At 35.9% G+C, this 15510-nt stretch overlaps 1 protein-coding gene across 3 annotated transcripts; it reads left to right on the forward strand.

Annotated features, from left to right (window-relative positions):
• Nucleotides 1-593: 593 nt before the first annotated feature.
• Nucleotides 594-11366, forward strand: LOC144451613 (jmjC domain-containing protein A-like). Of its 3 annotated transcripts, none has more exons than XM_078142503.1 (9): nt 594-666; nt 2715-3069; nt 3849-4056; nt 6411-6524; nt 7878-8032; nt 8364-8522; nt 8905-8977; nt 9739-9880; nt 10611-11366. In XM_078142503.1, the coding sequence occupies exons 2-9, from the start codon at nt 2795-2797 to the stop codon at nt 10844-10846; spliced, it is 1362 nt and encodes a 453-aa protein (XP_077998629.1). In that variant the 5' UTR covers nt 594-666; nt 2715-2794; the 3' UTR covers nt 10847-11366. The 3 variants fall into 3 exon arrangements, with proteins under 3 accessions (XP_077998629.1, XP_077998630.1, XP_077998631.1); XM_078142504.1 differs by having other exon boundaries at nt 9739-9939; nt 10611-10635; XM_078142505.1 differs by lacking the exon at nt 2715-3069 and having other exon boundaries at nt 597-666.
• Nucleotides 11367-15510: the final 4144 nt, after the last annotated feature.

The raw sequence follows: 15510 nt of genomic DNA on the forward strand, positions 1-15510 counted from the left end.
AAATGCTCACTCTTCATCAACACATCATCACATCAGTCCCCTGGGCATCAGTCATGCATCTCTGTACACGTTGTAACTGCATAGATCACCCCTAACATACGTATGTTCTACACACCATGGAAGTATCTCACATACTGTAACCTACCTGGTATCCTTTGTAAGACAAATCCCATGCGCGAAAGACGCAGACGTTGTATCCAACCCTTGTTACGACGGAGCTAGGTACACATACGTTGTAAGATCTTCACGTCAGCACCATTTTGACAGATTGACTCCTTAGACCGGTGATGTTTTTAGTATCCTAAAATACTTTAAGCACTTGGGGTGCACTGGGCGATAACACTTAGCTGATGGGGAAACCGGAAATCACAATCAAAATTGGGTTTATTGTGGCAAGAATAAATTTCTAGCTAGAACAAGGAAAATATTTATTAAAATATATACATGTAACTGTACCTTTGACTATTGGGTCAAGCTGATCCACTGTGATCGCAACAACAGTCTGCATGCAGCGAAACCCCATTTCGCCCGTCTATTATAAAAGTGTCGTAGTCTCATGCTAAACTTTTCCTTCATTGTTCATGCTTTGATACACTGTATCGTCGTGTGTGACGATAGCACCGGTGGAGCTTGACTGATGACCCGCAGATTTGCAAACAACATCAGGTAGGATTCGACAGAATTCGATTTTAATGTCAACCATGGAAGTGATACTTCTATGTACGAGTCGACAGTGTTTTGATCTGGTACGTCGATCGCGGTCACAGCGCGGCACACGTGCTAGGTACAATTTTAACTCCATTCCAGCATAGACAGTGGAGAAGACCGTAGTATCCGCAAATACCTAATATGCTAATAACGTCATTATTTTGGATTATAATACGAGTTTGACCATCCTTATACCTCGTGTGACTGTGTACCAACCACTCACCAACATGGAACGTGGTAATACCTAGCCACCTAATACATATTCACAGGTTCTTGAACCAAAATAACAATGTCATATAAAACAATGCAATTCAATCAGAAGGCCACAATGATTTATAACAATTGTAATGGAAAACACTGGTTTGTAACTTGCATTACATAACACATAATTACATCTGTTCATATTAAAGTTGAAATTGTGATTCAACCGGGTGCTGATTTTTGGTTGCAAACCCCAAAGTCAATTTGATTGGATATATTTTACCATACTTACATGTATTGCTATACAAATATGTATATACCCACATGTATTTGAATACTGTCCAGGGTGTATAATGATGAATTATGATATAGGTCATTATACTGACAAAACATGCAGTTTCAAAAAACATTTGTAGCTACAGTGCAACATGGTTTGTGTGATTTTCATCATTTTTGTTTTAAAATAACTTGTTTCTTATATTTTACTACTTCCTGATATTGTTACTTTTTCATCTTGTCTTTGTTAAACGTTGCTTTCGCATTGTTTTTGTGTGTGTGTGGTAACAGGGCCCAGATGGAAATCAGCTTCTGTTGTTTCCTGGCTACCCTGTTCTTAAATAAATTTTACTACTACTACTACTGAAGCATCAGTAGTCACAGGCAGAACTCTTACATTTACCGTATGTACAATAATTTTGTTGTACATTCTTGTTTATTTGTTCCACTTAAACCCAACAAGGAACTGTGCAAGCGTTAATTTAATACAATTATCAAAATCTGAGAATTAATTTAAAGTGGCCATATGGATGAGGATTGGGGTATTTATTTTGGATTTTGGATTAAAACAATTTTATCATGGCGTCCTACTTGAAAAATCAATGTGAAATAACATATACCAAGTCCTTGTTTGTAACTCAATGAATTGCAAAAGATTAATCAAATGTGTAAAATCTTTGCTTCTCCACATATCACAATTGTTGAAATTAAGCGATACTAGATTTTTCAGTTCTTTCCTATCCTAAAAGACAATTTTTACAGTAATACTGCATATAACAAAGTGACCTGAAAAGAGTGGTAGTCAATCTATCAATTGCCACTAGAGGGCGATAAACTATGTCTGCAGTCAAACCATTGATCTCACAATGGTCACAACTCTGTATACCGTAATATAGCCGGCAGTCCAACCGAAAATCTATAATTGAATTCCTCTGTTGATTTAAATCATAAATGAGATATCAAGTGATAGGCAAAACAGCATTGATCAAATATATGCTAAAATGAAAATCTTTTGTTCATAGATTGGTAAATATTGAAAGGAGTTGTAAACACTAGTCTAGAGGCTATCCATGGCTTCAATCTCAAGATTTCTCTTGCCATGGATAACCTTTAGACTATGGTTTCAATGAAACTTTGAAGCAGTTGTCAGAATGTTACCCTTTTATAATTATCTTTACTGGCTCAAAAGAAAGCTCTTTCGATCATATTTCCATGAAAAGTTACTGCTAGAAAACACTACAAGCATGAGTGCAAATATACCCACACTGGAACTCGTGTTTCGTGTGATTCTGTTATTTTTTATTATTATGTTTAGCAGGATGAAATTTCCATAAAAATGATACTACAATCACACACTTTTGTGTACAATGAGTGATCATGGCCTCATATCATTTGCATGCATGTTATGATGCAGTAATGTTTTTGGTATTGCACTGCAGTGCAAATACCACTAGTATCTCCAGTACATATATAATAATACCTATTTTAACCATCGATTATTTTCTTTTCATGATTTATTACATTTACAGTTCGATGTGAAAGAAAAAAGACTGCCAAGGTCGTGCTGTAATGAACGTTAATCACCTCTAACGCACGAAATTTCATCAATATGTTCATTTCCAAATTTGTTGTCACAACTGCCATCTTTCTTGCCCTAAATATCCACCTGTGTGTAATCGGTAACACATCATCAAGCCATCCTAAAGGACACCTGCAGCCTTTAGGATCACACCAACCAGCCGAGGGTCATGTTGAAGTACTGGAAGTGATCCCCAGTCCAAAACAGTTTTATGAAAATTATGTAAAAGCCAGCAAACCTGTTATTTTCAAAGGTGCTGCTAAAATGTCACCAGGATTTAACCTATGGAGTGATGACTATCTAAGGTATACTATACTGTATTCACAGAACTAGCCCTAGCCAGCTATGGCTTATATCTGCTGGGAGGGAGGGAGGGGGGTACTCCCACTCATTAGATATACATTTGGAATGTGTTCCTTGCCCTACATGGTCTAAGATGTGGATTTTTTTGTGCTGAAGAGTCTAAAATGGGGTCCACTCTCACTATTTTTCAATTTTGTTTGGTCTAAAATGGGGGTCTCAGATCGAGACATGACATCCACATCATAATTCTTAGCTAGTTCCCAACTTGCACCTGTAATTTCCCTGCCTAATTCCCTTTCCTTAATGTAGAACTAGGTATCGTCTAAAATGAGGTCGTTTAAAAACCTGAAAGGGGCAAGTTGGTGTCACAATACAATCTGATCTGACTCTAAGCAGACGAGTCAGTAGGACGCCCTCTATGGTGTATTATGTGAAAAAGCTTGTCTGTAATTGTCTTCTTAAAACTTTCATCTTCACTTAATAGTAGGGGAAATGAAAGCACCAATTTTTGGTTAAAAATAATGTCAGTGAGAAATATTCATCAATCATATTTTGGAGACTATGCTTCTTGTAATGTATTTTTGATTCAAGATTTTTCCATCAAACATGTAATATAGTTGCTATTGGAATGCACACAAAAATAAAATGCTATGTATGCGTAAGGCCTGTGAGGGCGCACTACTCAAAAACAAACAAAGAAGTTCAACTGCCATTGCACATCAATTAAACACATTTCTACTCCTCTATTAAGTATATGTAAACACTGAAATTTTTTTTTCAGATCTCAGTATGGTGATGTCATCGTTAGAGTGGACTATGGTAAAAAGGAGAACAGAGAACGTTCTGCCGATCCTATGCCACTAGCAGAATTCCTGGACTTGTACAACTCGTCTGATCGCTACCTGGTTGACACTCTACCAGACCAACTATGGAAGGAATACAACTTACTTCCTTGTATTACATGCGGTGGATTTACAAAAGGATTACAGGTGAACTTAGATGATAATATGTTAATTACAGGTGAACTTAGATGATAATATGTTGATTACAGGTGCACTTTAATAGATGATGATATGTTAATTACAGGTGCACTTTAATAGATGATGATATGTTAATTACAGGTGCACTTAGATGATAATATGTTAATTACTTAGTGTTTGTGATGTATGTATGGAAAAATAAATGTAGTGATGAAAACACCTTCTTGTACATGAACACAGTGCACCAGACTGGTAATTAGTAAAAATAAGTATTCACTAAAATGACTTCTTGTACATGAACGCAATGTACCAGACTGGTAATTAGTAAAAATAAGTAGTGACTAAAATGTCTTCTTGTACATGAACACCATGTACCAGTCTGGTGATTAGTAAAAATAAGTAGTGACTAAAATGTCTTCTTGTACATGAACACAATGTACCAGTCTGGTGATTAGTAAAAATTAGTAGTGACTAAAATGTCTTCTTGTACATTAACACAATGTACCAGTGTGGTAATTAGTAAAAATTAGTGAAAATAAGTAGTGACTAAAATGCCTTCTTGTACATGAACACAATGTACCAGTCTGGTAATTAGTAAAAATATGTAGTGACTGCCTTCTAAAACATGAACACACATGTACCACTCTTTTAATTAGTAAAATTATGTCTGAGAACTATAAATTGCAAAATTTTCTACTAGCAAAAATATGTAGATTAACAGTATAATAGTGACGTGTAACTGTAAGTCCCATGGTTTGGGTAATATGTCGTTGTCTATTCATTTCTATTTATAAATTGTATTTATATCACATGTCACTAGAAGGGCAAAATGAAAAAGAAATTGTTTCTGGTCATTGCACACATCACATAAATACCCCCATATCAGTCTTTTTTTGTGTGTTTTTGTCCAGCCCATGCAGCCTGCAGATCTTTTAGGAAACACAAAAATAACCCTCCCTACTTCAGTCAAGACAACTGCAGAGCCAGTTATGAACAAGCACATGACATCTACCCCACATACACACTTGCTTTAAAGTACTAAATTAAAAGAACAGTAACTGCTATAAATAGTAGACCAATTGACACGTTTGTTGAGAATTAAAAAAAAAATTGCATCGTCGCACCACTTTAAACAAACTTTTCTGACCAGAAACAATTCCATTTTTTGGCCTAATAATCTACTGGCTGTCTTCTTAAATATTATCTTTCACATTGAGAGAACGGTTGACCAGTGGTGGTTCTTTTTTTCTGTTTTCGTAGCTGTTGTATTATTTTTCATTTTTTGTTGTTAGTTTGTTGTAAAGTGTGTAGAGGCAGAAGTGTAGCATGTTTGTTTAAGAATTAAAATAATAATAATAATAATAAAATGACTCCTATAATTATCTGTGTGTCCTCTAATGATAGCCAAATTTTGTTGTTGTGAGTCAAAATGATAAAAACTGACATTTCTTGTGAGTTACCACATAGTGAGAGATAGGGGAACACCAAATTTTGGTGTGTGACTAGAATAGAGGGCACACTGGTCACCATATGATAAGAGATAGGGGGACACCAAATTTTGGTGTGTCACATGAAATTATGTACGTCAGTGCCACATCAAATTGACTTAGAGGGCACACTGGTCACCATATGGTAAGAGATAGGGGAACACCAAATTTTGGTGCGTCACTTGAAATTGTGTGTGTCAGTGCCACATCAAATTGACTTAGAGGGCACACTGGTCACCATATGATAAGAGATCATAGGGGAACATGATATTTGGTACGTCACTAGAAATTGTGTGTCAAATTGGCTTAGAGGGTACACTGCTCCTATAATAGTAGTACACTTCTAACAAAAAAGCCATCAACAGCAAAAATCAAGATATTTTTTTTTGTTCATTTTATGAAAAATAAATGAAAGTTTGTCTCTTGGTTACTCTGGATATGTAAAATTACAAACAATAAGATGACTTAAAACAGATACTACACATACATTAAAAGGGTGTACACTCACTGAACGATTATGATCAACATCTGGTGTCACAGTTTAAAGCTGAAATTGTAGACGGAACCTAATAAAAGAGTGTCTGTGGAAGTTTCTGTGTACATGTATGCTATACTCTGAAACTTTAACCCTAGGGAAATTTTTCAAAGTAAGAATCAATAGGATCGGTACCATTATCTAGAATTTCATATATCCCCCCCCCCCCCCAAAAAAAAGAAGGAAATATCTGTATACACTCTAGGAATATAACATTAACAAGTCAACCATTTATGTAGCTTCAGTTCCATTATTTTTGTTTTTGTGTCATTAGGTTGAGAGAACTACCCTCAGTAAAAGGATAAATAAATCAATTAGTTTTTTCTTTGTTAATTACCCAGGATGCTGTTCTTTGGTTCAGCAGTGGTGGAACAAAGTCATTTCTTCACATGGACACGGTGGAGAACATTAACTGTATGATGAGTGGCACCAAAGAATGGTTCTTTGTTGATATTGTAAGTCATGTAACATTTAGAATTATTTTATGCTTTCAATAAGAAAATACTTCAACCCTTCAATGCTATATGCTCGTGTTTATGAGTAAAGGTCATGGGGCCATTTTAATCTTTTTAAACTATTCCAACACACTAGTACTATACACTACCATGACAGTACAGTCCATAGGCCATGCAAGTCTTTTCACTCACATACACCATACTGCAGCTACATGTAATAAACCTTAGAAGACAATGCTAGTGTACACACTACCATAGCATTGAAGACCCTGGTGCCATGCAAGTCTTTTTACTCACAACACACTGTAACTAATAATAAACCTTAGAAGACAATGCTAGTGTACACACTACCATAGCATTGAAGACCCTGGTGCCATGCAAGTCTTTTTACTCACAACACACTGTAACTAATAATAAACCTTAGAAGACAATGCTAGTGTACACACTACCATAGCATTGAAGACCCTGGTGCCATGCAAGTCTTTTTACTCACAACACACTGTAACTAATAAACCTTAGAAGGCAATGCTAGTGTACACACTACCATGGCAGTGAAAACCTTGGTGTCATGCAAGTCTTTTTACTCACAACACACTGTAACTAATAAACCTTAGAAGACAATGCTAGTGTACACACTACCATAGCAGTGAAGACCCTGGTGCCATGCAAGTCTTTTTACTCACAACACACTGTAACTAATAAACCTTAGAAGGCCATGCTAGTGTACACACTACCATGGCAGTGAAAACCCTGGTGTCATGCAAGTCTTTTCACTATCATATCACACTGCTGCTAATAAACCTTAGAAGGCAATGCTAGTGTACACACTACCATGGCAGTGAAGACCCTGGTGCCATGCAAGTCTTTCTACTCACAACACACTGTAACTAATAAACCTTAGAAGTCAATGCTAGTGTACACACTACCATGGCAGTGAAGACCCTGGTGCCATGCAAGTCTTCACTATCTCAACATACGGCAGCAATTAACCCCTAAAATGCTTTTGTTACTCTATAATAATCATAGTGATGAGGGTCTTTGCCGGCTTTACCAAACTTTCCTCTATCACAAAACACTGTCACTGTGAACTTTTTAAACATATTTTTCCATATTCCTACCCACTGTTTGAAGAATTTTTGCACAAAAATACATTTTAAAATAATATGAGAATGTAAGCAATAAGATTGGGATTTACTATTTAGATGATATGAATTGACTTTTATGTCACACTATTATAGGGTAAGTGAAATACATTGACTTACATATCAAATTTCAAATAATAAATATTTTGCAGTCACAATAGTTCTGTAAATGTGCATTTCAGTAATGGTACATAATTTGTAAACATTTCAGAGAGATAGCCATCATGTTGAACTAGATCATAAAGAGGGTGACTACAGTTCTGTAGATGTAGATCATGTTGATATGTATGCATATCCTGGTCTTCAACATGTTCCATGGTGGAGTGCTCACCTTGATACTGGTGACTGTATGTATGTTCCATATGGGTAAGTGTTATTTGTCTTGCCTTAAACTGATAGTGTGTGTAATGTGTGTGTGTGTGTGTGTGTGTGTGTGTGTGTGTATGTATGTATGTATGTATGTATGTATGTATGTGTATGTATGTATGTGTATGTATGTATGTATGTATGTATGTATGTATGTGTGTGTGTGTCACTGTGTGTGTGTGTGTGTGTGTGTGTTTGTGTGTGTATGTATGTATGTATATATATATATTTCATATGAGTATAAAAGTATGGGTAACTGATCAACAGTGGAGGTACTGAACTGAAATGTACACTTAATTTGTGTTCTATATAACAATATTTCTTAATTTAGCTGGATCCATCAAGTGACATCAATATCAAGAAATATTGCAGTAAATATATGGTGGACCCCTGACCTTGAGTTCAATGACAGTGACTGTCAAGTTGCTATGGAGACCGGACCAGGTGTATCTTTAGACGACTTCCAGTTTACTCCAGCAGAACAATTCAGGTGATATAAATCTACATGGCATTTTTTAATTTAATCTTTAAAATCTGTATTTTGCTAACAAACCAGAGTGACTATAGTGTTTCAATTAGGCAGCATGATGTTGTTTTTTTTTATGTCTCACACAACGTTTTTAGTTAAAAATTACAGAGACAAAATACAGACACTGAGAGCAGGCAAGCATATATAATGATACATTTTATAAAATAGTCTGTGAGGTACGCCGTGATTGGGTGCCCTTACACATCAATCAGGCTGGTGAGGGCGGAGCAACATGATATATCTTTCAGTCTAGTCTATGTTCTTGAAAGACATATTCTGGCAGTTATGATCATTGCTATTGAGAAATGAAATAACATTGATCTTTCTTGGAACTTCTCTGTAGATTTATGATCATCAAATTGATAGAAAACAATGGTGGACAAGTAGATTTCAAGGAAGTACAGAAATTACTGATAGTAAGTACTTATATTCTTGTTATAATATTTTATAAATTCCTTCAATACTAACCACATTACCAATTCCTAAGATTGTCTTTTTGAAAAAATAATAGTTACGACATAGCAAATGTACTTGAGACTAGTACAACATACTATTCTTTGTGGCATATGTTATATGTGTGTCTGTGTCTGTTTGTCTGTGTGTGTGTATGTATGTATGTACATGTATACATGCATGTGTGGGTGTGTTTGTGCATATGTGTATGTGTATGCATGTGTGTGTGTGTCTGTGTGTGTATGTGTGTACATGTATACATGCATGTGGGTGTGTTTGTGCATATGTGTATGTGTGTGTGTGTGTGTGCATGCATGTGTGTGTGTGTGTCTCTCTCTCTGTGTGTATGTGTGTGTGTACATGTATACATGCATGTGTAGGTGTGTTTGTGCATACGTGTATGTGTGTGTGTGCATACATGCGTGTGTGTGTCTCTGTGTATGTGTGTGTGTACATGTATACATGCATGTGTGGGTGTGTTTGTGCATACATGTATGTGTGTGTGCATGCATGCGTGTGTGTGTGGGGGGGGATGTGTGTGGGGGGGATGTGTGTGTGTGTGTGTGAGCTAGCCAATGATTATTTATTGTCCACATTTTTAAGTGGTTTTACTGATTCAGAAGTTTTTTCTATACCTGTCTCACAATGATGACACTAAGTTAAGTTAGCATTGTGTGTTAACTCCATATAGAATTGAACAAGGGATCACTGTATTCTATTACAGTCAGAACATACTGGGACACCGTTAATGGATGAAGAAGTCTTTTCAAAATTTGATATGGATGGAGATAATTATCTAACTGTTTCTGACTTGAAAATTGTTCCTGTCAAAACATTTCATGAAGAATTAGAAGAATTTGAAACAGGTAATATATCACCAATTAGGAGACACTGATTATATAAATGTTGTGAAGACTATTGTCAGGTACATCATTCATAAATGTCTATATTAAGTCATTCTGCAAATCTGAATCTTATCCATGTAACTTGTATGATTGTGAACACATTAATAATCCATCATGAATATTACTTGTATAGTGTACACAGTATGTGTATGTATGTATGTATGTATGTATGTATGTATGTATGTATGTATGTATGTATGTATGTGTGTGTGTGTATGTAATGTATGTGTGTGTATGTATGTATGTATGTATGTATGTATGCATGCATGCATGCATGTATGCATGCATGTATGTATGTATGTATGTATGTATGTATGTATGTATGTATGTGTGTGTGCGTGTACATACTAGTATGTATATAGTTAGTTACTTAATTAGTTTATTATATTGACATGAGGTTTTGAAAAATAAATTGCAATAACAGACAAAAATAGAAAGTAACTTCCCAGCCCTATATGAGTGTGTGTGTATGTAAAAATCTATACTGTGTGTATATATATATATATCTCAGAGACAGTTAAAATATTGATATTGCTAGTAGCAAAATAAACATGAATGACAAGATTTCTGTTTGATTTGAACCTTTCAAAATTCTTTACTATCGTGTAAAAGATGCTTTAGAATTGCACAAGTTTTGAGAAGTAGGACAACTTATTGAAACTTTTCTTCTTTCTTTGTTCCTGTATATTAGGTGCCATTAATATTTTTGGTGAACACATTAAAGAACAAAAGGACGTTGAAAACTTGTTGGAATCACTAAATACAAGATTGTCTCCAGACATTGAAGAGTTCTTATTGAGATTACATAAAACTGATACAGATATTGCAGAATTTATTGACAAGAGAAAAGACAGCTTATCAGGGGAAGTGGTGAACTTTTTAAAAGGAAAGCTTTCAAATGCAAAACATGTACATGATGATCTTTAAAAGTAACCTTACATGTCTTGAATTTGTAGGAATGTATGTGAAAGCTCAGTTCAGACATAAAGTAGGGCCATAAAAGTTGTGGGAATGGCAGAAAAAAAATCTGTTCAAAATGTTAGTTCTACTTTCTGTTGTAACTGCACAGACTTTAGGGCAAATAATTGGATAAGGAAGAGGGTTATTTGTTGTGCTGCTTATTTGAGAAAGCACCATCCAATTTTTTTTATTTATAAGTTTTTTTTTTTTTTACTTTGACATCTTTATGACAGCTACTTTCAAAAGATATGACATTACATATAAAATGGATATAATTGCATGCTAATTTTTGTAAATTAGCCACCTTTCCAAATTTTAAATGCATGATTGCACCAAGACAAAGTTCTGCTGCCCCCAATACCCCCCCCCCCCCGACATAGGAATCAATAATGCAAGGAAATTGGTATCACTAAATGGAACTTTCAAGAACATTGGATATAATTACTAGCCTTTAATTTCCTGTCTGTTTATATTAACAGCTTCAGAAATGTGAATTTAATATATCACACAAGTAAGTTCAGAGTACATGTTACTGTTTATTTTGTAAATAAAACAATACTTGGTGACTTAAGTCTTCAGAAATATGCATAGTCTCAGTGCCTTGCTTGATTTCATTCATTCATTCATTCACTCACTCACTCACTCATTCATTCATTCATTCATTCATTCATTCATTCATTCATTTACTCTGAACAGAGCATTGCAGCCCTCTTCTCAATCAACAGTGGTCCCAATTGTTGTTCAAATTGCATTTCATTAGGGCAGGACCTTTGATTTCTGACTTGAAACTGTGAAGGTACTAAATTAATGCAATTCCATGGAGTGGTTCTGTACAGTCTTTAACCTTCAGTCCAGGGCATCAGTACTCAAACTGTGTGAATGTATGTACTTGTCAATTATATTAAAGTGGCAATATGGATACGGATTAGGAATTTATTTTGGATTCAAATTCATAAAACAATTTTATCATGGCTTCCTACTTGAAGAATGAATGTGAAACAACATTAACAAAGCCTGGCAAGTCTTTGGTACCTTAACATTATGCAGTCTGGACTTTCATCTGCATTCAACCATTCTATTGCAGGTGGTTACATTTTTCATAGCTGTGTTTAGCTTTTGTTCAATTCCCCCGAGTTTAGCACCAATTTCACTAAATTATTTGTAAATAGTCGTATCATCAGCAAACATCAACATTTGTATTTACACTAATAGTGGCATATGTCATTCATCAAGTATATACAATGAATAAGAGTGCACGGATGTGGACCTAGTATATAGTAGTGCCTTGGAAAGGCAGGAAACAGCAAAACCATTTCCGTTCTTGTTATGATACTCATTGTAATACGAGTGGCTTAGTGGCATACATACTATTGGCCATGAATGATTGTGAAGCACATATCTTTTCTGATATTTTTGTTTGAAGGGCAGCCATATATTTGTTTGAAAAATGATCTTTAGGCAAAGTATGTACTTCGTATCTGTGTCCTGATGAAGATTTTTTAAATAGATTGATCCAACTATCTCGTTAGAAGTAGAATAAATAAATATATCATGGGGTGCATTATATCCGGGTAGCCTTGGGTCGGGGTCTCAGGACTTGTGAAAATCGAATGCATTTCATTGCATTTGGGGTACTATAGTCTATAGTGAACACATATTGCCTGGCCACGGGGCTATAGCACCCGTTTATTTAGTCCTGCTTCCATGACGGTGCACGAGTCTGTATTACTGACTTGACTCTGGAGGGACAATTTGTCAGAATCGAGTCCCGAATTCCTCCGTATGCAAGCAGGACTACCGTTTATTACACTCGAGGGACTAGGTATATTATAATATACTATACTACCACAGGCTTGGGTCTAGCTGCAATACTAAATTGTAGCGTGTGCTGTGATATTGAGGAGTTTTTCCACAGGTATTTGTTTCCCAAGATATGTTTCTATCAGAATACAAATTTTACAATAAAATGTAGATACTATTGACGTGTTTTTCTTTGGTCTTGAAGGCTCCGTAGGAAATGTTTCGATTTTTTGGCAGGTACGGCGTAATTTTACTTTTTTAGCAGAAAAATTCACCCAAATTTGCGATTCAGATCTGAATTGCTTCCGTCTATTTGCGTTTACGTTACAGGAATTGTAGGTTTGCCACCAGTTAAACATAGGAACGATAAAAAGCACAAAAACTTTATGGATTTGTCAACTTTGTTTGGAACGTTACGACTATGATGAGCTACACGCGTTAAATCCGCCATTCATAAACAATTTGGTGCACCTTCCCAAAATATTTTAGACAATTTTGAAGTGAAAAATGATTTCCTTACTTGATATGGCGACAGCTCCTACAAATACGGTAGAATTATTTCGGATTTGATAAAAGTATTCAAATCATATATCGTCCCCATCTTGGGTCGGGTCAGGTCAGGTCAGGTCAATCCCCAGGCTCGCAATGACGAGGCGACTCGCATCGCACTGAGTGTACGTGTGCAAACTTGGTGCAACTTAAGGTGCCCCATAACTCCCAGGGTTGCATAAACGAACGAGAATACTAGTGTTATAAGGTATTAGGTTGCAGATTCACAATCGATACTGGTATATAGTATTCAGTAAAAAATCTTCATTTCAAAAATGTGTTCTCACATTCTCAGTTGTAAAATGGGCTAGGAGATGGCATATGCATACCTATGAAAAGGACAGGAACTATGATAAAGGCCAAGAAAAAAAGAATTGTTGTTTCTGGCACAAATTCTGGTCAGGACAGTTTGTCTAAAATGGTGCGACGACGCGCCTTTTTTTCTAGTTTTAATTCTCAACAAACCTGTCACCGAATCTACTATTTATGGGAGTTACTGTTCGTTTTATTTAGTACTTTGAGCAAGTGTGTATGTGGGGCAGATGTCATTTGCTTGTTCATGATTGGCTCTGCAGTTGTCTTCATTCAAGTAGGGAGGGTTATTTTTGTGTTTCCCCAAGGATCTGCAGAGTGCATGTGCTGGACAAACACGAAAAAAATAGACCGAAGCGGAGGTATTTAAGTGATAAAATATTATCCTCCACCGATTTTGTCCTACTCAAAAGTGACCATCCCTCAATTTCCTTTCTGTAAAACATGACCCTCTCCCTATTAGATATTTCAAAAAAATGGTTTAAATGCTCAGTGTCAGATATGCAGAAGGACACTAGTCCCAGAATCGATGGTTTAACTGATTTTAATCCCACCGCTGCCACCACGTTGAAAGTTTTAAAGGTATTGGTTATTTCCGAATTACTACCACCGTAGTGTATTTGTGTGAAATCGGCACTGTATTAATCAGTACCTGTGTTTGGATCTCATTGGCTCAGATGACGGCCAAAACAGTAACTCCTAAACACTACATGGGCACACTCCCGATATTGTCGGTACCGAGGCAACATTATTCCTAATGACGTAGTACTTAATGTATCTTACCCAACTGTTCCTGTGAGACCAACTGTGACTTCTCTCGTCACATGATGTGACTCACATCCCATCTGGCTTATTACCATATGTCTGTAGCGATTTGGTTGACTTGGTCTGATGATAAGGTACCTAACCCTAATAACCCTAACTGCTAACCCTAACGCTATCCTTAACCGATATGGCAGGGAGTCGAGTGGGATGCCAAACTCCCAAAATTAGACATTATAATGAGTCAAACTAAAATGTGATAATCCTCCCCTTTACCCCCCCCCCCCAACTGATTTGAAAAAGTTACCCCACATCCCTCATTCCCGGCCCCTTGTAATTACTGAAGGCTCCCTAAAATGTGGAACGAATTATAACCGAAATATTGACAGCGATGCGCACGCCCCCCCCCCTTCATAAAACCATACTTTAATAGTAACAGTTCTTTGTCTCATCCGATAGATCTTGAACGAGAGACAAATGTTCATTATGATAATACAATAATCACATGACCAAAAGAGCCATGTTGGATTATACAGTCAGAATGGTTATTTTAGGTGGAGGATACTCTGTACACGACACGTCATCATATTCGTCAAATTGTGACTAAAATGAGAAATGAATTTTAACTGAAAGGTGGATACCAGTAAATCTTTTATCTCTCGCATAGACTATTTTTCACGAGGCAATGCGCCTGGTAAATTAATTCAGTCTGAGAGATATGTTACCTTATCTAATCTCTAAAAAAGTGAGAAATGGGTATTATTAAAAAATGATGGTAGTTGGGGAAATAAAATGACACTTTATTGTATGTAGCTTTGAAGACCCTTGTAGTAATTACAGTGAATCTAAATTGCAATTTTGTATAAATTCAATTGTACCATAGTAATTATTGTACAACATTTCATTCACATATAATAACCTAACCTTTGCTCCTCGTGTTGGTAAAACAGCAATTGTATGTTTATAGAAGACTATACTGTGCTTTATACCAGCTTACAAATTTGTATTACTATCTGTAAACTAGAGATACCAGTAATACTGCATCGTTTGTCTCGCACATACTATTTTCATAAACAATAATAATATTTTTGTCTTGCATATACACTAATGAATTCGAAATGGAAAGTCGGTGGTAGTAGTGATACTAAATTGTCTTCTACAGGGTTAAAATGCTAGATGGTTCTTTAAACCTATGAGTAATTGTATGG

This window comes from Glandiceps talaboti, chromosome 21, assembly GCF_964340395.1.
Source record: "Glandiceps talaboti chromosome 21, keGlaTala1.1, whole genome shotgun sequence".
In the NCBI taxonomy this organism is placed as follows: domain Eukaryota; kingdom Metazoa; phylum Hemichordata; class Enteropneusta; family Spengelidae; genus Glandiceps; species Glandiceps talaboti.

Coding starts and splice junctions, on each gene's coding strand:
- LOC144451613 (XM_078142503.1), top strand. CDS start 2,795: ATGTTCATTTCCAAATTTGTTGTCACAACTGCCATCTTTCTTGCCCTA. Junction 8,033..8,363: donor TGTATGTATGTTCCATATGG/GTAAGTGTTATT, acceptor TTCTTAATTTAG/CTGGATCCATCAAGTGACAT. Junction 8,978..9,738: donor AAGTACAGAAATTACTGATA/GTAAGTACTTAT, acceptor ATTCTATTACAG/TCAGAACATACTGGGACACC.